Source organism: Prinia subflava, chromosome 5 (assembly GCF_021018805.1).
Source record: "Prinia subflava isolate CZ2003 ecotype Zambia chromosome 5, Cam_Psub_1.2, whole genome shotgun sequence".
Classification (NCBI taxonomy): Eukaryota; Metazoa; Chordata; class Aves; order Passeriformes; family Cisticolidae; genus Prinia; species Prinia subflava.
In genome coordinates this window covers 49,105,703-49,128,698 of record NC_086251.1, presented here as the reverse complement: position 1 = coordinate 49,128,698, position 22,996 = coordinate 49,105,703, and the positions used below count along the sequence as shown (strand labels likewise).

The 22,996-nt window shown below is 41.8% G+C and overlaps 1 protein-coding gene across 1 annotated transcript in view; it reads left to right on the top strand.

Annotated features, from left to right (window-relative positions):
* Nucleotides 1–11,140, top strand: part of SYNE3 (spectrin repeat containing nuclear envelope family member 3) — a 66,249-nt gene extending 55,109 nt beyond the window's left edge. Inside the window, exon 18 of the mRNA XM_063399298.1 lies at nucleotides 271–11,140. Coding sequence (XP_063255368.1) covers nucleotides 271–468 — 198 coding nt within the window. The 3' untranslated portion in view covers nucleotides 469–11,140. The remainder of the gene's footprint in view (nucleotides 1–270) is intronic.
* Nucleotides 11,141–22,996: the final 11,856 nt, after the last annotated feature.

The window sequence follows — 22,996 nt, the reverse complement described above, 5'->3', positions numbered from 1 at the left end:
TGAAGCAATCATTTTTTTCTAGAAAGTTAGCAGTGTTTTTCTTCTAGGAAACAACAGTTTCCAGCAGGGAATTCTTGAAAATAATGAAATATTCTCCTAAAAGACATCATTTAACTTCAGTCAGCTTCAGTGTGCCCAGCACCCAGGCTGGATCCTAGGCCGAGGAAAAGAGGGGCTGTTCTGACCTTCTCTCTGGCGGTCTGATGTATTTGAAGTAGACCTCCCCAGTGATTTATTTTTCTGAGCTGCTCTTTGGTTTGTGTTTTCCAGAAGCGCTCTGGAGGCGTGTGCTCCTACCTGCATCGCGTGTGCCGGGCAGCACTGCCACTGCAGCTGCTCCTGCTGCTGCTCCTGCTGCTGGCCTTCCTCCTGCCCCTGGCAGAAGAGACCCACAGCTGCACCCTGGCCAACAACTTCGCTCGCTCCTTCAAGCTAATGCTGAGATACGAGGCCCCACCTCCAACATAACTTCTTGGCATGGCACGAGGTGACTGGCAGAAGTGCAGACTCTTGGTTTTTAATTGCAGCCATTGTAGCTTTTAGGGCTTTTTACATGGCCATCATGTCAACCGGATAGATCACATAATTGCAACATAAGATTAATCCACTCTAATCAGGTATTTGAGCAAAATTAATATTTTTACATTTTTTTCTTATTGTATGTATAATATGTATATAGAGATTGTGTATGTATGTACATATATATATAAAAATGCATATCTGTGGTCAAACTAGCAACCACCATCTGTTCATCCACTGTCTTAAGGATAATTCTGCAATGTTACTGCCATCTTTCAGCAAGCAATACTGAAGGATGGTATTGTTGTGGGATTTTCTGGGTGATATTTAACATCAGATTCTTGTTTACAACTGAAGTCAGAGCAAGTATGAGAACATATGGTCATGCATCAGAGTGTAAAATGGAGAGCAGGCACAGTAGAATCATGTTTGAATTGAGTGGTTCACATTCAGCCCAAGGAAGATTTGGACTATTCTCTTTGAAATCTTGAGCTGGTTTTTGAGTATCTGGATTCAGGAATTGCAGAAGCTAATAGAAATGTCTCTACTGACTTCAGTAGAAGTGGGGGTGGACCTCCTCTTGTTCTTATTTTTTACCAGTTTTCCAATTACTGTATTTTCCAGCCCACCTGAATCAGGAGAGGTGGAATACAGTGGGAAGAAAGCTAGAAAAAAAAAAAAGAATATATTTTTTTAGCATCTCTCTAGCAGGAGAACTTTTAAAATCAAGTTGTAATTTTCTGAACAAATTTGTGAGCACTGAACAAAACCTTGTATTGCCAATCTTGTCTATAAAAAAGAGTTGGGTTTTTTGTTAGGTTTTTTGTGTTTATGGGGTTTTGTGGTTTCATTTGTTGGGTTTTTTACTTTATAAAGAGGCATTTGGTAACAGGCTATAAAGCCTGAACAGTGGGATGCAGCCTGATTCAGTGTCAGTAAAGCAAAAGTTGAAAGTACTTTAATAATACCACCCTGGAAACAAGATTCTTAGCTAGGATTCTTTTGTATTAATGGTTTATTGAAATTGTGTAAACTGATTGTATCAAAGACAGTCAAGCATAGATTTTTATGTAATCTAAACTGTAAAATTATGGCAACTTGTTACCTATTTACCTAACCCAATGCCTGCTTTATCAAATTTTGATACATTTTAACATTGCCTTTTAGTGTAAAAACAAATTTCACTTCAGAGTGATTAAGCCATTCTTAGTGGTGTTTTACCTAATTAATTCCTGAGAGAAAAGGTAATTTCTAAAAATTTATGCCATTTCTGAGAGCTGTTCCTTATTTTCTCATGGTTTTAGCCACAGTAGTAATCATGAAAAAAAAATTAACAGAAGAAACAGTTACTTTGCCTCTCCTGGCTATGCTGCACGAATTTCTCTTCTGCATATCAGTATAGGGTGCTTGGTGTTCTTTTCTGTATAAGGCCTAAAATAATATCGTAGCTGACAGACTAAGGGAGGAAGGCACTTATTTAACAAAATCATTAAAGTTCTGTTAGAGAAGCAAACTTGTGTAGAATTGGGAGGCATAACAGTACAGAGCTCAATTTAGGCACAGGATAGGAAAGCAGGCAGTGTGAAAGAGGAGCAGCTAAACATAGAGAAGAGAGGTGTCCATCAATTTGTAAAGCCTTAGAAAAGGAGTCACAATTAACAAAGAGGACAAGAGTACAGGCTCTATGGAGGAAAAAAAATCTCAGAATCTTTTTGGCTCCCCCTCCCTGCTACAGTATTGGTATTATTGTGTATTAAACAGCTTTTCTTCAGTTTTCCAGGTTTAAAATGGGGGGAGTAACAGGGCTTTTATCAGTGTTCTGAAGAGACTCTTCCACCACCAGGATTCTGTCACTGAGTTCCTAAAAATGTTTCTGACTAAACTGGATTTGCTAGTGTTGGATTAAAATGGCTAAAGTCTGCTAAAAGTGTAAAGAAGAGTGGAAATTAAAGGAGAGACAGCAGGGATGATGCAGATATCAGTCAAAGTGCCAGGGGAGCATGGAGCAGGAGCTGAGCTGAGCTGGGTTACAAACCTGACTGTCAGGAGATGGCAGAAGAGCTCTCAGAGCAGGCAGAAGGGACTGGAAGCAGAAGGGTGAGGAGAGTCCATGCATGCTGAGCAAAACACATTTACTTTAGGCAGCAAAGGAAGGCCTGCAATTTCTTTCAGGAAGGAGCTAGATGGAGAGAAGCTGTAATTTGTCAGAGAATGTGGCATATTAATTCCTTCTTTGCAACCATTCTTTTTGGTGGCAAAGGACAAACCTCCTCCTCTCCTGACGTGCAAGTGCCATGCACATTCCTCTAAAAATTGCTGCCAGCCCTGGGGGAAGAAACTCCTGTGGCTGCCCAGCAAGGAGTTAATCATCACACACACCTCCATGTCAAATTAAATCTTCTTTTAGAAAAGAAGTGTGGAGGAAGAGGGGCAGGAACAAAACCTGCTCTGTGTGGTTGTGGACATGCGTAGGTGTGCACACACCTTTCTGTGATGTAGCTACATTGCAGTTCTCTGGGTTTTGCTGAGCTGTTCCAGGTGATGAAAGTAAAATACCAATGACAAAGTAAAAATAACGAGGAATAATAAAGCTGCAAATGGAAAGCAGTAGGGAGATAGAAAAGTTTTTTCTGTGAAAGCACAAAATCTCACATCAGATTTCTTTCTGCCAAGCCTTTCTATCTGGGTGATTTGTACGGGTTCACAAATGCATTTGACACCATGGGAGTGTGTGACAGGGAGAAAAAAAATTCTGCACAGAGGGTCTTACAAGAACAACTGCGTCATCACCTTGATGTTTCAGTTTGTGGAAGGTTTAAAAAAAAAAGAACCAAACATCTAAATTAGAAACACACTTTTGTTGCTGGGTTAGCAATCAGTTTATTTTGTAAGTCCCCTGTCTGTAATCTAGAAAAGTTTTGCTTTGAATCTCAGTCAATCCATTCTCATTAACTTAAATAATCCGAATATCTCACAGAATTGTTGAATATTTCTATTTCTTTGCAATGAAAACTATCCAAAGCACAGGAATATAATGTATCTATCACTGAAAACAATTTAAGTCGTCCATAATGTCATTTACCTCACCTGTCCAAAGCAGGTGTGAGATTTTTCTGGCAAAGAAAGAAAGAAAAAAAAAGTAAGCTTGAGATGTAAGTGCTAAATTTACTTTCTTTCTTATTCTCTTATGTTTTTTTTTTCCTGAAAAGTTTGTGATACTGATTCCTGGAAGTGTGTGTAAATATTAATCAAGTCAGTAATTGGAATAATGAAAACAAACTGCCCAGTCCAGCTTCCAGGAAACTGTACAAAGCTCATATTCCTCAAAACACAAACTAAATCATACTGTTTCCAAACCAGTCCTTAAAATCTTGAGCACAGTTCCTCATCTTCGCTCACAGATGATTTGGTAGTTATATGCTCACTTTTGTGCCTATAAAATCCCCAGCTCATACATCTCTGACATCCAGATGTAACTGAGATGTGTTATAGCTCAGGTTCACACTGGGGCCACTGCCTTAAGCCTTCCCTTGCCAAAACATGGGATACACAGAACCCTGGATGTGTCTGCAACTCAGGACTTGCACTGTTTTGCCCCATTCCAGGTTTTAGCAGCCACAGTCAAAGGGTGCTAAAACCCTCCAAAACATATTGGATATGTTTGAGGTTGTGAGTGGTTTGTGCACCTAGCCTAAACTCCATCCAGCCTGTTCACAGAGCTCTGCCCAAGCTCTTGCCTGCACTGTTGGACCCAGGAGTTGCTTGACCGCATTAATGACCCTGCAGTGCTGAGGGCAAAATCCTGCACTCCATTGCCCATGCATTACAGTAAGACATTACCCTAAGGCACACTTCAAACCCAGCCTTTGGCATGAAAGCAAGCCTCACTTGTAAACTGTAATTGATTTTGAAGCCTGATGCTTTCCAGAGAATTTTCCATGGCAGCAATAGAGGTAGAAAATTGCTATTGTGCCCCATGTCTATTAACAGCCCTTTCTCTGATTCCAGCCAGCAATTTAAATGGTATTAAATATTATTTATATATGACTTCTCCAGAAATCTCAGTTGTAAGGACATACATTAAAAATGTTGTATTCCTCTGCTAGCATTCAATCTCCAGAGTAGTCATGATTTCTACCAAGTGCTACTTTATTTGTACTGACCAAGATGCTTAAAAAGCTCAAACATTTGAGGCTGTAAATAAAGCTACTAGGCTAACTAATAAAACCACCTAGTGATCACTGAAAAATTTGGACAGCTTTTAGAATGGCTTTATGCTTCCCCTTAATCCCTTTTTGTTGGGGCATTTGTAGACCTTGGAGAGAAGAAATGTCTCCAAAAAATGGCCATCCCTAGATAGACAGATGGTGTTCTCTGCACATCAGAAGAAATAGTATTTTCTCTTTGGCTTCTCTAGACCTCAGGAGTTTGCTATATCTGATCGCCTTTTCAATTTTAAACAGGGAATGTTTTACTTTGATGTATGTGCATACACATCTCATTAGCACTAAAGAGATTTGAAGAACGAGTTCATGTACAGTAATTCTTTTAACCTGACAAGAGAGTGCATTGCCCTCTTTTCTTCAGGAAAAAAACCAACCAAAAGTGCTGTGTGACAGAGATTCCCAGACCAAACAAAGCCTTTTTGAATAATTAAAGATTACAGACTAAAACTAAATTATCCACCATAGGAAACTGGAAAAATAGTTCTGCCTTTCAAGAAATGCTAGTATGAAACCCCCAATAACCATGTCTTTGCCAGGCATGACAGATGTCTTTCAAGTCATAGGTTATATACCCAGCTAGCTGTAAGAGCTGCTTTTGGAGACTTTACTATCCCTTGGACAGTATTGTTTGCTAGACTGCAGCTGAAAACATGTTTGTCCAGAGAACCTCTACCAGGTTCTCCCAGAATTGCTGGGGGCTGTTGAGGATATTCTTAGCAGTTCCCAGATCATCAACCTGCTCTGAGCCATTACAAGCTTATTGCATTAATTTATCTGTCAGCGGTTGGCAACTCTCAGAAACCAGTTTATTACAATACTAAAAATAATATTTCTGGTGCAGGCAACATTATTCATTGAGAAATAAATCTTATTACTTTTGCCATATTTTTAAAAAGTTATCTATTGGTTCTACTGGAATATAAACAGGTTAGTTGTAGGTGTTGGGTAACTGCAGGCTGTTTTAGGCACAAGGCATTTTGACTTGTACGTGTCCATTTAAAAATTGTGGGATCATGTTACACTTGTTAAATGGTAAAAGAAAACAAAGATTCTTCAATTAAAAAGAAACAAAAACAAAACAACAAAGTAGAGTGCAATAATCTGTCACATAGTTGTTTTTTTAATTATCTCTTTCCTATCCAATTTAAAATATGAATATGAGTTATCAGTAGATGTGGAAAATAAGGAATATATATCAGGAATATACCAGCTCAAACTGTAGCCTAAATGACACCTCTGTCCCCTAACCTGCTTCAGCAAATGCCAGATTTTACCTCATTGTACCTGTGAGATGACAACCTTCCTCCTAGTAAAGTGTGGGTAAGGTGAAACTGCACAGCTTAAGGTGCAGCATCCCAGTGGAAGCAGCAGCAGACATTAGTTCTTCCAAAGGCAGCCTGGTGCAAGAGAGGAACACGTAGGTCTGGCATAATGAGAGCAGTCCAGGACTAATGACACAGGAACAAGGGCTTGCCAGCCCTCTCTGCCAGACAGCGGCCAAAGTTTTGACAGCGGCCGGCAGCACAGTTCAGTTTCATGTCCCTGACTGTGGAAGGAGGCTCCCCTCAGGGTGATTCACTCAAGCTGAGATTTGAGCCCTGGAAGTGGTTTTTTCTTTTCATTAAACACAGAAGAAACTGCTAAATTAAAACCCCTCAGTGACAGGTTAATGGTAGGTGGTGGGTGCTGATGCTCCAGGAAAAGATACAGGAAATGCTATTATAGATAGAAAGCTAGTCATGATGGCCTCTGTTCAATCCTCAGGAGGCAGAAATGCATTGTAGAACTGAAGTGGGAGTTTTTCTGTTCCTTTTCAAGTAAATGTCAGGTGTTGTCTTTAGTCTTCTGGATTTTAGGGGCAAGCCTATTCAGTGCCTTACTGAATGCTGCTGGCTTTCTGGCTTCAGAGCCATTTACAATCAGCAAGTTCCACATTTTTCCAAGTTGTGTGAAAAAGGTAATCCCCTGGACTGGTTTTGGATCAGAAACTTTTTCTTTGGGCCATGAAGATGGTTTGATTTTCCTTCTTTTGGCCACTTTGTGTTAAATCCAAGGAAGCAGAAAGACCAGTACTAAACTTTCCAGGCCATGTTTTGTGTTTCCTTCTTTTATGAGAGCAGAGGAGGTTTGGTTTTTTTTTCCTTTCCAAAGTAAATTATCCCAGTATTTTATTCTTCTTTTCCTGTTGCAGTTCTTCCACAGCCTAGGTCATTCCTATCACCTTAAGCATTTCCAGTGGTTGTTCTTCCTCAACACCTAGAGCAAAATATCTGGTCCAGTTTCACTAAGTTTAAAATCCAGAAATTTCTTCCCCCCTTGCAGTTCCTCCTGCAGATGCTCTGTCTGTTTCTGCTGTCCCGTGTGTCAAACCAGCCTTCATCACTATCTGGGGAGACTCTAGTCTTGGGCAGCCATCTCTTCCAAGTCTCCTGGCCACGTCCTGCCCTCATCTGCCTTCAGTTTTGGCTCAGGCACTGCCCTTAATAGTCACATCTGCAGACAGCAGTGCGAGGGTGTCACTTAACAAACAATTATTAATAATGAAAGCCTCGCTATTAGCATTGTTCATAGCCTGCCCAGAGCCTTTTTCTCATCTCCTCTCTAAGCAGGTTTTGATGTGTAATCCAATTACTGTGTGCAGAAAATTGCCCCTCAGTCAGCGCAGGGGGCTGGTGGTTCAGCTGCAGCTCTGTCACCCTCGCATTGTCACTGCTGGGGTACGAGCTCCCAGGTGCTGCTCAGCCAGGGTCTGTGCCCTTGAGCTGCCAGGAGTGTTCCACTGTCGTTGTTATAGACCCTAAATAAGCCAGAACTTTTTTTTTCTGACCTGGGGAGAATAAAAAAAAAGAAAGAAAACTAAAATGATCGCTTTTAACAAACTGATTTCGCAACTCATTTATCAAGCCCTATAGCAAGCCATTTATTTTAGCTCCTTTTTGCTCCATGAAAAGCTGTGTGTTAAAAGGGAGCGGTGAGTTTGGAGAGCAGTGCCACCGCCCTCAGCAGCACTTTGCTGGGAGGCCTCCCACTGGAACTCAGGGGTAGGAGCTGTTATTTCTCCTGAACTGATTCCCACCTTCAAAATCAAATTATTTCTTTTGTCAAGTCTAATAAGCACTGAACACCACAGACTTTGTTTCACTACAGATATGAATGAATGCCACTGTATGGCACTTTCTGTTGCCATGAAATATATATATGTATTATATATATGCATGTGTGTATATATATATATATGTATATGTAATAGGGAGCATAATTATTGTTCTACTTAAAGAAAAGTAACATTCCACTTCAATGTAACTTTTAAGTGCAGCTTTTAAGAGAAACCGTGTCTTAAAGGGAAGCTGGAAGAGTTTAGAGGTTTTAATGAGCTTTGATGAGATTCAATAAGCTTTGAGTTTGGGTTTCAGTCTTTAGGGTGGAAAAGCACCCAAGATGATTTTTCCATCACATTCCCAGATCAAAGGCTGTAAGAATTTAACCTGGGAGGCATTGCTTGAGTACTGGCTCTTTGTGAAGGTGTTTGGATGTTGCCTGTGCTAGGTGTGTGTCTGTCCTCAAACTCCAGCCTCCATTTTGTACATGGGCTTGACTGGAAGGCAAAAGACACACCTTTGTCTTGCTCCAAGACCCTGATGGTAATTTTTGCCTCAGTAGATATTTTCCTTTTGATCAGTCTGACTCTTTCAACTTTTTTTTTCCCTTTTAATTTGTGTTAACTGAGTTTATCGGGTGATTCCAGGAGGGCACGCTCCATCTGCCCAGCCTCAGAGCTTCCCTTTCAGCAGCATGCCTTCCTCTCATTTGTTTACTTGAATGTACTGGACCACTGTGAAGCAATTACACAAGCAATAATGCAGGTGTTGCATTTTTCTGTCACTGCCTTTCGTAAGACATAACTCTCCACTGACACTGAAAAGTGGTAGGAGCTGCATTGTTGTTTACTGGCAATATAACCCACATCCAATATTCCTACAGAGGTCCTCACTCCTAAGAGCCGTGGGCTGTCTCAGGCCAAATTTAATTCATAAGCCTGGATTTTGAACAGTTTTGGATCCCTTCAGCAACACTCCATCAATCTTGCTTCCATCAGGTTTTTTGCTTTTGTTTACCTTCAAGCTAGAAAGTTTAAAGAAATGTGCTAAGACTCCCATATAGGGTGAGTAAATATCCCATTTATTTCACAAAAACTGCAACAAAATGAAAGGATTTGCTCTCACATTGAACAGAAATAATAAGTTCTAAATGATAAATTAAATAGTTATTAAGAACAGCCTGGAGCAAAGTTTCTTCAATCAAACTTTCCTCTGCTTTTAATTTAAAAATCAGCAAATACTTAGGTACATTTTGCCACCTTCTTTTAGAAATTACCTGAAACTAAAATATGAATTCTCCTTAACAGGAGGTTTATTGACGTGAATCTGAATTTCACCAGCATGTCCCGTGTTAGATCACCCACCTGTGGACACAGGGAAAACCAAAGGCTGTTCACAAGAGAAACTCATGTTATGAATGGTTTTAAAATTGTTCAGAGCTCCTATCCACTTCCAAATGTCAGCAGTGGGGAGGATACGAAACCTTCCTGTGAACCCTGTCATTTTGCATGTTGAAATCCTGGCTTGAATTCAGGTCTCCACCTCAGCTTTTGTAAATGTTAATATTCAAGTAGAACAAAAACCTTAGAGGCAATTACAGCATGAACATCTCTTCTTGTTTATGTATAGTAGCTGATAGCAAAGTCTGCAATAATCTGTGTTTATACGTGTGCTGTACAATGTAGCAGTTGGGTACAAAATACCTTTTAACTGTCACAAGAAAATAACTGGATTGATGTCACTTTTTGCTTGTATGAATACAGTTATTTGCCTTGCGGGGACCAGTTCCACTTTTGTCATGTTATTTATGATTTTTGAATGCAATTGTGATAAATTAGGCTCTTTTCTAAGGTAAACAGTACTGGAGCCAAGCAGCTGTCTCTGTACATGTGCATGTTATCACAGCTGATATCAAGTCCAAGTCAGACTCCTTGCTTTGCTTGGACCTTTCTTTAACCTTTCAGGCTTATTCAGGGAAATGTGGACCACTCTATTTTCTTATTAAAAATATGGCTTTGTGAAAAGCTGAACTTATTTTTTAAATCCTTTCTTTTCTGGTTCAGAAAGACTGTAACAATCATATTTTTCTAAACTGCCTATTGCTTGTGTTGGGAAATTATATAGAAATATATATTTTGCTCTACAGATTTCCATGTACTTTTGGAACTCTTTGTTTTCATAGATAAATCCTCCTATTTGCTAGAATTAGCTCAAAAAGCTGTAAACTTCTGTATACCGACTCTGAAATTCTATAAAAACACAGCTGCATCAAAAGACCAACTTTATGTTTTATATAAATTGTTAGAGCTAAGTCATCCTTAGTGTTATGCCACGCAAGATGTACGAAGAGAAATCAGGTCATTGTTTTGAAAGGCTGGACAGTGTTATGTCACACTGCCTAAAAAGTCCCAGATGACAGTCAGGAGAGCTTATGCTAGAAATGGTACCATTTTGGGCCCAGAGTCTGTAATTTTTTTACACAGTTTAGAACCTTATTTCAAAATTAGTCCCATGAAACTTCATGGGAAATACTAAAAATAAGAGCATGTGGTGTGTGAGTAGCTATGCTAGAATAAGGACCTTTTCTAATTAAGAACAGGGCTGTTTAAGTAGTTAAGAGGCTATAATTTGAGTTTTTCAGGACAACTTTTTGTGTTCTTTTCTGAGCTGTGGATCCCTCCTGTGTATTGTGGATTTATTCCATAGCTGAAATGCCAGATTAAATTGATTGAAGCCCCATGAGTAGATGAACATAATAGAAAGCTGCAGTGAAATATTGCAGAAAATGGCCTGATTTCATTCTTCAGAGCAATAGTTACTCAGCCTTGGCTTCTTTGCACCTGTGAAGCAGAGGCCCTTGTTTTGTACCTCAGCTGTGGTATAACATGGAAGGATTTCTGCTCTCTGCTTGGAAAATACTGTCTATTCCTCATCCTTGTCAAAGCATAATATTTCCCAAGTAAAAAAATCTGATTCTTCAAGACTCATAGGGGAGTTAGGGGGCAGCTGGAATCTTCTGTGATCCAGCCACATTATTCCAAAAGTTTATCCCTCGATGAAAAATAAAATATGATGTGATTTTGCCGTTTGTAAGTAGGATCAAGAGACTGGAAATTCATCACCACAAGCCCTTGCCTGTTCTGTGATGCTCCACTGTCACCAATGAACTGTGTTGAATTGGATTATAAAATCAGAGTATTTTATTGCATGTGTCCTTTTTTGATATGAAAATATAGTTGTATTTGATGTTGCAGTTATAGTGCAGTAAATAAACACATGTGCATTTCTTTTTAAGGACTTTTAGATTATTTTGGGTTGTGGTTACACATTTTTGCTGTGCTTGTTTCATACCATCAGAGTATTTGGGCTCACCTAGAAACAACCAGAACAAGTGAAACAAGGATAAGATTTGCTGCTGCCTGCCTCTCTGCTCAGGTATCACTTGAAGATGGCTGTGCTGAATGTAGCTACTTCATTTTAGTCCTTTGTGATTTAACAGAAAATGTCAGCTTTTCTGTAAGTTATTTAACATAATTCTGCTGGACCTGAAAAGAATGTGAATTTGCTAAATTATATTATGATTCAGTATGGTTTCTTATGGTGTTGGCCCCTGACACTCTCTTTGGGGTTCTCCTCAACCCCAAACCTAGTAAGAAAAAGGGGAGTTTTTTTGAGAACCTTGGGTTTGAAGCTGACACCAATCACATGTAGTGAGCTAGCAGTTTATTAGTGTAACCACTGCTGATCTCTCTGAAGAGCAATCACTGCAGCATGTGTGTATGGATGCATAGCTCTCATCAGCATCCAGGTAATTGCTGCTTTCTTTCCTTAGTCTTTAGGAGACAAAGTCTGCCAGTATCCCTGATATCAAAGGGCTCCACAGGCAGTTATTTCTGGACAAGTAGAAAACTACTACAAGTTTTTGGTGAAGCTGTGGGTTAGGTTCTCTGTTGCCTTTATGAACACACGGGGCTTTATGCAGGTGACTCAGGCATTTGAACCATGTGATCTTGTGCCTTCCTATGAGCTGTCTCCTGCTAAGCCCCCAAAAGTACAAGTGCAGATACTTCAGCTGACCATAGCTGTGTCAAGGTTGGACCAGCAGCCCAAATTTCTCCCAGGAAAGAACAGGGTAAAACAAGCCCGGGGCTGTAGGAATAGCAGACAATTATGGTGGGACAGTCACATTCCCGATAGGGCTAAAATTGGTGCACTAAAGAAATTTACAGGTTTTTGTTTTTTCTTTGCAATGCATTTTTTCATCTTGCAGTCTGGTTTTTTTTGGAGCCACAAAGTAGCCTGCTTTGTGTATTGTCAGATTATGCCCTTTTCTGACCCAAAGATGGGGCAGCTGAGAGGCATTTTAAAAACTTTTATTCCATTTTCAGTCTCATGTGAAGGGTGAGACAATATGGATGTTACAGTTCACGCCATCACAATCAGAAGCCAACTATTTGCTAATTACAATAAATTATAAGTGTTTCTTGGCCTATCAGCTTTTGCTACTTAAAGCAAACCATCTAAAATTTCCCCTCGAGGGTCCTACTACAATGCATCTTTCATAGTTTTATTTCTCTGAAGTATCTAGTCTTATTTGCAAGGCCATCCTTTGAAACTTGTTTCTAGTTCCATTTCTTTCTCAACAATTTCTGTCCTATTCTGTGGCATTTCTAAGTCAGCATTTCTTATCTCAAAGTTTTCATACAGATGCATATTATGTGAGCCTTTTGTCAGGCTTTGAGAATTCTCTACAAATCCATTTCCCACAGTGTATGTCAGGCCTGTTCTTCTGGAACCAGCAAAAATCTTGGGACTTCATTTGGTCCAGACACTGCACAGAGCCCAGGAAAGACCAGGTCCAGCAGGGAGGAAAAGTGCCTATGATCAGATAAAACAGCTCATTCTTGTATGGGGAATGAATATTTTGTTGATCAAGTTCAGCCTGCAAACAATTCTACAGCTGATTGGTGGGAGTTGGGAGAGTCAACAAGAATTATTATAAACACTTCTAGAGGACAATGAAATACTCCAGGTAGTTATAAATCTCTTAAGTCATATATTACTGCAGAAACACCTGTTTTAGATAGCAACCCTGCTGCTAGAGGATGGAAGTTTAGGTTGCAGCAGCAAAAGGTGGCAAGTTCAATAAATAAGAATAATAGGGTAAGACCCTCAAGTGGAGTAAATCAGTGTAGCTTCATTGAAGCTGTTGGAACTAAGTCAATTTACAGCAGTAAGAATCTGGCTTGTAGTCAGCAGGGATTTTACAGAATGTTTAAAAACTCTCCATTTAGAGAGTTCTCTGCCTTATGTCTGTGCACTAAATTCTATCCGCACAAAGTCCTTGCTGGTATAATGAGGTCATTTCCGATGTGAGCGTTCATTATATGCTTAGGTAAATTAAGGGGAAAAAAATACATCATTAGCAAAGTCTTAAATAAAGGATGGAGCAAGGTTAGCGAGTGAGAACTATTTAAATAAAATCAATCTCAGCCCTGGAAAGTTAATGGGGAGTGGCTTTCGATGGAAAAAGGCTGATGGTGCGTTGATGCTGCACATAGAAGCTGAGCAATACAGCCATGAGAAAGTAAAAGCAGGGACTGAGGTTTTTTCTAGGCTAATATTTCAAGCTTTCTAAACTTCTTTCTGTGACATACCATGAATGCAGCCCAGGTTTCCAACTTCAGAAAAATGCTGTGATAAACACATATTGCTGGAGCAAATGAAACTGAAGGTTCATCCGGTTTTACTGTAGCACTCGTAGCATTAAGAGGGATTGTAATATAATCCTCTTCAATGAATAACCCTAACAGATGTTATCAGGGTTGCTCTGTACGAGCTGTGGACCTCTTGCTAGAACTCCCTCTGTGGAAGTCCAGTTCATAAATTGTCCTAATGGGCTGCCTGCCTCGTCCTGCTGCTGCCGCGGCATGAAAAGGAGGCGGTTACCAGCGGCCTTGAAAGCCGGCATTATTCCCATCTGCTTTTCATTATAATACTGCTAAATATTTCATGCTTTTTGTTTTACAAACAAATAAGAGCAGAACTAATCTTTTTGTTTAATGTTCGCTGATTGACGTTTCAGGGAGGAAAAAAAGTTTGAGGTTTGTTTTGATTTGTTTCTTTAGTTCAGATCTCTGCAAAAGCTTTTAATGGAAGATAGAGCAGATTTCCGTCGACTTTTCTGGTGGGCTTTTTATGGCACCATTGATACAGGAAAAGATATGGGGGAAATCCAGATGATGAATGTGCTGTTCAATCAGCTGGGATTTCTTTGCTTGCAAGGAGATAACTCGATGAAGTGCAAACAGAGACAGGGAGCAGATGCTGACTGCTTGTCAGCTGTATACAGAGCTATCTCTGGCTGGGGCTGCTGGAAAACACAGCAGCTATTAGTCCCCCCTTGCCCTTTCACAGCGCCCTGTCAGAGGGTCCCCAAGCACTGCAGCCAGAGCCATCCATTAAACCTCGGGGCAACAAGTCTGTTAAATTGCTGCTTCTTTACAAGGAGGGGGATGGCAGCCCTGGGAGGGTTCAGCTGACATTTTAACCCCCTGGTTCCCTAAACTGTGAAGTGGATGAGTGAAGTTCTGTGGGCACTCTGCATCTCCAGCAGCAGGTCCTGTCTCTGTCCTAGAGGGATGGATGTAGGTGACCCATCTCCACACAGGGACCTTCATTCCCAGGACAGAGGTGAGGAGGGGGTCAGGAGTCCCCCTGGGGGATGTGCAGTCTCCCTTCAGACCTGTGGACACGCTGGAAAAAGGTTTTGAGAGGTTTCTTTCCAACCCAAAGCATTGTCAGGCACAGAGTGAGGCCTCTTGGCCAATGCTGTTCCACTCGAGGGGCAGTGTTGTCTGGTTTATCTGGCATTTGGACAAATATCTTCATTAGAGTACCCAGTGGGCTGTGTCAGCTGCGAGGCCTAATTGCAAGCTGAGATGGAAGTGTGAAATGTCCCTCAGAAAGAGCTAAATACTCATAGAATCATAGGATGGTTTGGGTTGGAAGGGTCTTATAAAGATCATCTCTATCCAACCCCTGCTCCTGCCATGAGCAGACACACCTTCCACTAGATCAGGTTGCTCAAAACTGCATCTGGTCTGGCCTTGAATACTTTCAGGGATGGGGCATCCACAACTTCTCTGGGAAACCTGTTCCAGTGCCTCACCACCTTCAGAGTAAAGAATTTCTTCCTACTATCTAATCAACTCTCATTCAGTTTAAAAATATTGCCTTATATTCTATTGCTGTCTATCTGTATAAAAAGTCCCTTTTTCTCTTTTTAACAAGCCCCCTTAAAGGGGGGTGGTCTCCCTGGAGCCTTCTCTTCTCCAGGCTGAACAACACAAACTCTGTCAGCCTATCTTCATAGGAGAAGTGCTCCAACCCTCTGATCTTTATTGTGTCCCTCCTCTAGACTCCCTCCAGAAGGTCTGCATCCTGGGGCCCCAGAGCTGGACACAGGACTCCAGGTGGGGTCTCACGAGAGCAAATATCAAGAAAAGATAAATGGTCTCTTCATTCAGCCTGTGGCAGCCTGACCCTGCAGTGGAGCGGCGGTGTGTCAGTGCAGATGGTTAAATCACCACACTACATTTAACCACATAGTATTTTTATATCATTGCACAAACAGAAACGAGTTTGTCTGGTCCACTCTTGGGGCAAATTCTTTGCATTTATTGCAGGATTAATTTTTCCCTGATGGCTGATGCATCAACCATCCCATCCCTGTCTCCCATAATCGCTGGCCTGAATTCAGAGGCAGAAGTGAGTCTTGGGGCCTGACCCTAATGCTTGCCTGCAAATAGGCTTTATGACTTACACTGAACAAGACACCCAAGCAGTAACATTATATACTGGTTTCTATATTATATTTCTTATTCTTCTAGCATTTTCCTTATGAGGATCTCGAGGCCCACTGCAAGGTTTGACTAATTCTCAACAGTCATCTGTACATTATATTCTTTTTGCTGAAATATTATTGCCAGGGCTGAAGATTGCTGGTTTTGAGCATCTTTCTACAACAGCATACAATACTTTCACTCAAGGCTGTAAAAATAAATTGTAACAGCCACAGTTCCTTGCTTTTTATCATTTTCACTGAGGATTTTGATGTTTGTCTTAAAAAATTTCAAATCCAGGAATAGTAAATGCCGAGTCATAAAAGCTTAGGAAATGGGTCAAATCCAGAGTGCAAGGCAGCATTACAGTGTCTGATCTGCTGTCTCTGATAATACCCTCATAAGACAAGGGTCTATTTTTTTTTTTTTTCCCTCCATTCCTAAATAAATGAATTGCAGTATGTATGAAATCTCCAGAGGCCATCTGTGACTGTAATTCATTTACCCACTGTATTATGGAAAAGATTTTCCAGTGAGTTCAAAACTCGGGAAAGGGGGGAAGGGAATAGTATGATGAGAAGGATCTGTGATCCATATCTGAAAGTAAAAATATTATTCAATTGTCATATTTGATGGATAAAGTGTCTGACACACCAGGCAAAGCCATAGCAACTAGATAAATATGTTGAAAACATTTAATTTTGATACATTAAGAATGAGTTGGAGCAGGGGCTTATCGACACTGAAATTAAGCAGACATTTCTAAGTTCCTAAAAGCCTCTGATTTTGTTTAGTTTGGAAGAAAATTTGCTGTAGATAACTTGGAAGTGTAAGGGGAAGTTGGACATGGTGCACAAAGGAGCAGCTCTGACAGGTCAGGACTAGCAATTACCTTTCTTCTTCATCTGTTATTTTCCAAGTGCCAGCAGCCCCTACTTCATTTGTGTTAGACCACAAGAGGCCTCCTGGCAAACTTGCAGACCCTTGGCTTCTGCTTTTAAATTGAAATTAGTACATTCATTTATGACTTTAGCTGCTACAAAAATATTTTTATATATAGGGCACTCTCAATATTTCTGTAGTGCTGTTAACATTCAGTAATTGTAATTAGTAACACATCCTCACGAACACCCATTTGGTTATGTGGCTGTAAGCATCAGATTTCTTCCCTGAGTAATTCCAAGGATGTCACTGAAGCTGCAGCAGGAATGAATTTGGTCCATGGCAGCTGGCAGGGTTCATGTTTACTCTGCAGGTCATGCTGGTACCCAGTGAAGGGTCTCCATTCTGCACCAGGTCAGGTGTTTCTTCATAAAGTGATACTTGCAGAAAAGGGAAATGCTGCAAACTTCTAAAAATTGGTTTCTGTAGACATCAGACCGAGAGTTCTGGCAGAGGGAGGAAAATGTTCTCCACAGAGTAATTAGGGGGCTCTGTTGGATCAGAGAGAAGTGAAAAGAAGGCAAGAGAAGGAGCAAGGCTCCGGAGGAGAAGCTGATGTTGCCATCAGTCTGAAATCAGTGGAATGTGCTGCACTGAGCCCTTCACCTGCAGCCTCCAGCACCTGTAGGAGCCAGCATCAACTTTTTCCTCCCAATGCATCATGCCCTCAAATATCTTTCTTCTGAGCCAGAGCAGAAGTGAAGACAAACACAACCACTTTCTTTTCCTTCTTCAAAGGCTGGCAAAGGCACTCACCTTGCCAGGCTCATATGGTCACTGTGGAGCCTGAACTAAGCAAGAGCTGGGGAAGAGCTGAGCATGAACAGTGCAGCTTCCAGCCTCTGGACAAGGAGTCACAGCTCCTCAGCTGAGCAAAGCAAGCCAAGTGTGCTTGCCTGGGGGCTGAGTGAGCCAAACACTGCTAATACAGCTGCATTACTGCTTTCAACTTGACCATCACAGCTCACTAGGGATGAAGTAAACGACTCTTATATTTCTTTTTTGTTCACGCCTTCTCGTCTATAGCAGATAAAATACTTTGCAGAGCGCCCAGAATACTGAGTGTAATTTTATTTAGTACAATACTGGCAAAACATTCAGTGACAGGACTTGGTACACACCAGCAGAACAGTATCTTTTTTTGCTTGCCTGGGGACTGAGCTGATCTGCAGAAAAGGGATAAGCAGGGCTGAATCAGACCTGCCTGAAATTCACACCCCAGCTGCGTGCCCTGAAGCCATGCTGGGTTTCCCAAGGGCAGAGGAGGCAGCAAGGCAGCATCTCAGGCAGTGAGGATCCAATCTGGGCACAGCCATCAGCCTGGAGGGGCACAGCCATGCCAGCGATCTGCTGCCCACACCTCAGCTTGTTTCCTCAGCCCTGACCAGAAAAGCCCAATGCCTTCTGCTAACAATGACGTCTACAGATACTTTTTAATAACTCTTCCCATCAAGAGCCATGTTGCTTATGGTAAGAAATTTCAAACTGATCTTCTTGCACGTTGTCATTCTCTTTCTGTGCTTGGCTCTCTAGCTCTCTTACAGCAGCTGGCAGGAATAAAGTGCTCCTGGCACAGGGGAATGCCCAATCCCCTGCAGAGGAGCCAGAGGCTGCACAGCAGCTGGCCCTGGCCCCATGTGCAGGCAGGCTGGCAGGGAACCTGTCAGTATGGTCTCCATGAGATGTTTGGCAGAACCAGCCCCTACCCAGGGATCCTTATAACCAGCACTTACACCCATTTTCCCTCCAAAACCACCTCGACAGTGTTGTACTGAAGGCAGAAACCAACCAAAATCAGCTTCTGGCCATGCCCATTGCCACAGGGCACCCACATGCTGCGTCTCTGCCTCCTGGGTTGTCCCCAGCCACTTGGGACAGTGCTGGGTGACACAGCTGCCTGCCAGCAGCACAGTCCTTTCCAGAGGGTAGCTGGCAAAGCTTCAGGAAAGCTAGAGGGAAAGGTTTGATAGACAGTAAAGGTAAATTTCTGTATGAAAGTAGTTAACCACTGCTAGTGCCTGCCTGCTGTGCTGGAAGGGCAGCTGGAGAATCTGGGTATCTCCTTTTGCTTCAGAGCAGTGACAAAGCACAAGGTTTCATCCCAAAATTAGCAATCTTGGCCACAGCTGTCTTCCTGGGGCCAGATTTTGAGAAGAGCTATTCCTGCTCTTGTGTGCAGTGCCCTTTCAGACAGTGACAAATGGTTTGGTTTTGTCCTTGATAAAAGCCACGCCTTGTATGAGTTATTTTTACAGCATTTTAACCACTAGTCAATCACCTTGGTTTTGCTGTGGGAAGAGCTAAATGCAGTAATTAGAAAGAACCAGACACAGTGCAACAATATTTAGGGGTGTGTTTGGTACTGCTGTCCCATTCCCACCTCACATGGCAGAGTGCATGACCCTGTGAGCTGACAGATAGGTCATACAGGAGGGGAATGGCAAATGTGTGCATTTCTGGGTGATTCCTCCAGGACAGCAAAAAGGGTTTAATTTATTATGACAAGGGTCAAGAGGAAAAGATTTGTGATGAGCAGGAGGAGAAATGTAAGCATTTTCTTTGGTACCACTTTCTTCCCAGCCTTGGAAAATAGAAGTCAACATCCTGGAGAGCTGTGTTGGCTCAAGCTGGTAACTCAAGGTAGCTGCCATGAATACAGGTGTCATGTTATTGCTATCTGGATGTCACATCACCCTGGATTTCTTTGCTTATATTGAGGAAAAACTTGGGTTCCATAAAAACGGACACTAGTTGTGTTAGAGAACAGATAGCTCTTGTATTTGTGCAAATTTATTGATATTAGAGAGAGAAGAAAACCAGAACTTACCTACTGGCACCTAAAACATCTCTAAAATCTAACATAAGTCACAGCCAGACATGCATGCCATGCTGCTCCCTCCCTGCTCAGATGAGAGCAGGAGGAGTGCCAGCAGCTGGCAGAAAGAGGATCACTTCTGGTTTTAAACCCCATCTCACCCATGAGGAGCCTGGCAGGAGGGCAGCAGTGAGAAAAGCCGGGCAGCCTCACAAACAGAGACATCCCTGAGGTCTGTGTGCTGGGGCCACCTCCCCTGGGAGCACAGATCCCCTCCAGAGAGTGTCATCCCACAGTGCTGGGCATTCACTCACTAAAAGGCTGAAAAATGAGAGCAGCTGGCAATGGACTGAGATCTGAAGAACAAGAGATGATCTGATTTTCTAAGGATTTCTGTTTGGAGGACTTGTCTGAGAGGACCCTCCTCGAGGCCCCATGTGCTGACCTTGGATGCAGTGGAGTTCCTAGTTTTTATCTCTAATTTGCACTGTTGCTATGGGAAACTCTTTCAGGGCACATGTGTGTGCATGCACATGAGGCTGTACATGCTTCCCAAGGGAAGGTGGCAGACTCCATTTCCTCTGCCCCTTTTATACCACAGCCTGAAACATTTGTGTTTAAATTCCATTACATCGTGAAAAACCTCTTCTGTTTCAACCAGCCAAAACCAGCTGCTATTTCTTCCTTTGTTTGAAATAGCAAAGCAAAACAGTGTTTACTTTAATTTTTGAGAGTGTCACAGATAATCTGTGGGATGGAGTCCTCATTTTCCATGCACTCCAAAACCATGGAGTGTCACGCACAGCTGTCAGTAGTACAAAAAATGAAAACAAGTTGCTTAGCTCCGACAAAAGCAGATAAAAGTTCTGTGTGCATTGCCCTGCAAGAAAAAGGGTGGAAGGGAAGAGGAGAAGAATCTTAATATAAAAGAAATGTGAGGATATTAGGCACTCACAAGAGGATAAAAGAATCTGAAATCTGCCAGTAAAGAGGGATCTGTTGCCTTCCTGAAGCATGGGGATCTAATTACTCTTTTCTTCCCCCTCTTCGTTATAAAGCAACTATTGCAGAACATAAATGACCTTGTAGACTCATGAGATATTCCTGCCAAAAAGCGTGTCCATTATCAAGTAATACATTTTCTGCTTGTGTAGTTCCAGTGTGCTCTTTTGAAAAGCAGTAAGTTCTCTTCTGTCTCCCTTATCACATTTCAGGATGCCTTTAGTCATAGGACTCTGCTTATTCAGTAGTTCATGTCAAATTTACTTCAGTAAGCAAAACTTAGAGTTCTTTCAGAATTGCTTCCCTGTTCCCCAGTGAGGGAAGTGTTAGCTCCTTCTCTCACTAAAATACATTTGAGGTTTGCTGTTGATTTCATGGAGGCCATGAAGGCGTGAGACAATAGTTTTTGAGCCTAAGTCTCTCCAGAGCTATCCTAATTCACACCATCTGAAGTGTCTTTTTGCAAGAAATCAACAGTGAAAAGAAAATAAGCTTTTGGGACAAGCACTTCAAAAAGTTAGAAACTAATTTAGAAGTCCATCATAGCTCAAGTTCTCCTGGTCAGCTGTACTGTAGAGCATGAAACCTGGGTCTTAGATAGGGAATAATTTTAGACTGAAATCAGACAACAATAATTCCTGATAATCAATAACCCCCAAGTGTTAGAAGCAACCTGAAATGGGGAGGCTGCACCCCAGTGCCTTCAGGGACAGTTGTGAGCAGTCCTCCCTCTAAGCCAGCTACAAGATTCTGGTTGGCATCAACTCCAGCCGAGCCATGGACCATCCCAACTGGTTATCCACACATGTGTGACCATGCAGTGGGAATGGTCACTGCAAAAAGCAGTACTATAAATGCATCTCAGAATCTCAAATTAAGGTAAGTCTGTTGATCTCTGATGTCAAAGCCTGGATTTGAGGGCTTTGCTGTTTGCTATTTCTACAATAATAGAAGACTGTGGTTTTATTAAGAGTGAGCAAGTATCCACTACTCTGGCTAACAGAGTGAGCCTTTTGTTTGCTCAAAATAACTCATAAATTGGAGCTGTGCCCTTAAAAATACAGCTACTTGCTTTCATTTAAGAAAAAATTAAAATTGCTACTGTTATTGTGTCCCAAATGTTATTCAGTACTAATGGTACTCAGATTTTTATTGTTGCTGTAAAGCATTCAGCATTTCAGTCCCATGAACAGAACACTAGCCTTCCATGTGTTCTGCATTTTCTATCAGACAATTGTAGGTTTGCAACAAAAGAAAATTTAAAAAAGAAACAGAATTTGCAATAAAAGAGTCCAAGAAATCCAGGAAAATGTTCTGATTTTTTAAAGAGATGTTTCTTGCTGGGAACTGTGAGTTACAATCACCTCTCCAGCACACTGAAATACTGAGTGCCCCACATTCACACTGGGGTCATTAGTGGCTGTCCCACAAGCACCATGCAGAGAAAGTCATGTTATCCTTGTCATTTTGTGGTTTCCCCAAATTCTGATACGAAGAAAGCTGAACTTTTGCATGTACTCACGTTAGATGTTTCAGGCTTTTGTTGGCCTCAGAAGTCCAGTGTCATCACCAGGCTGAAGGTCGTGGCTCTTTCCAGCTCCAGCCTCAGCTCCCACCCATCCTCCCCTCCCATCCCACACATGGAAAGAGGGCAAAATCTGAGCATGTTTTAGTACAAGTCAAGGCTGTTGCTCAACATGCTGGACAAATGAAGCTGGATGTGGACAAACAGTCCACTTCAGCAGCAAATAATTTGGCTTTGGCATGATGAGGGCTGCTCTTAACTTCTCATTGCAGATGGGGCCAGAAGGTTCTTTTGCAGAACCTGGAGTGACCCAAGCCTAGCTCCTTATGTTCCTGGAAATAATCATGAATACTTGAGAGAAGATCCCCTTCAAGGATTGTGTCACTGTCCCCAGTTACAGAGGAGAAGCCATGGGCTGCCTTGCAGGGGGTTACCTGGCAGTTGAAGGGCCTCAGAATGACAAGCTGGTGTGATGGGTCCTTCACAAGAAATCCAGTTTTTGACACGGGACAGCTTTTCCTGAGCCCAGCATCCCTTTGGAGGCAGCGCTGCCCCAGGGCGATGGGCAGTTCGTGCTCCAGGGGGATGCCTGCTGTGGCACCTGGATGCCAAATCCTCCTGCCTCCTGTGCTGCACTCCCCCAGCCATGGTGCAAAACAAACCTGCTTTCTGACTCTCTTGAAGGAATTAAAAGGCAACCCCCATGGCTTCTGCAGGAGCAGGATTTCTTGCAATACGTTGAAGAAACACTGATTTATTGGGCCACGCAAGTCTCCAACACTGCATCACAAAGTTCTCCCTATTGATCTGAATACAGTGGATAAAAACTAAGAATTTACACCTTCTGTTTTAATTTCTTTTGTTCAGTTCAAGTTTTACTTCTTGTGCCCAAAATAGGGAAATAAATGGGGTGTTTAATGAGCTTCTTCTCTACTAGTAATGTCCCAGTAGCTTTGTCTGTGTGGATACGACTCCCAAGGTCTTACCAGTCTCACTGCTGACCTGGGAATGGTTCAGTCAGATCA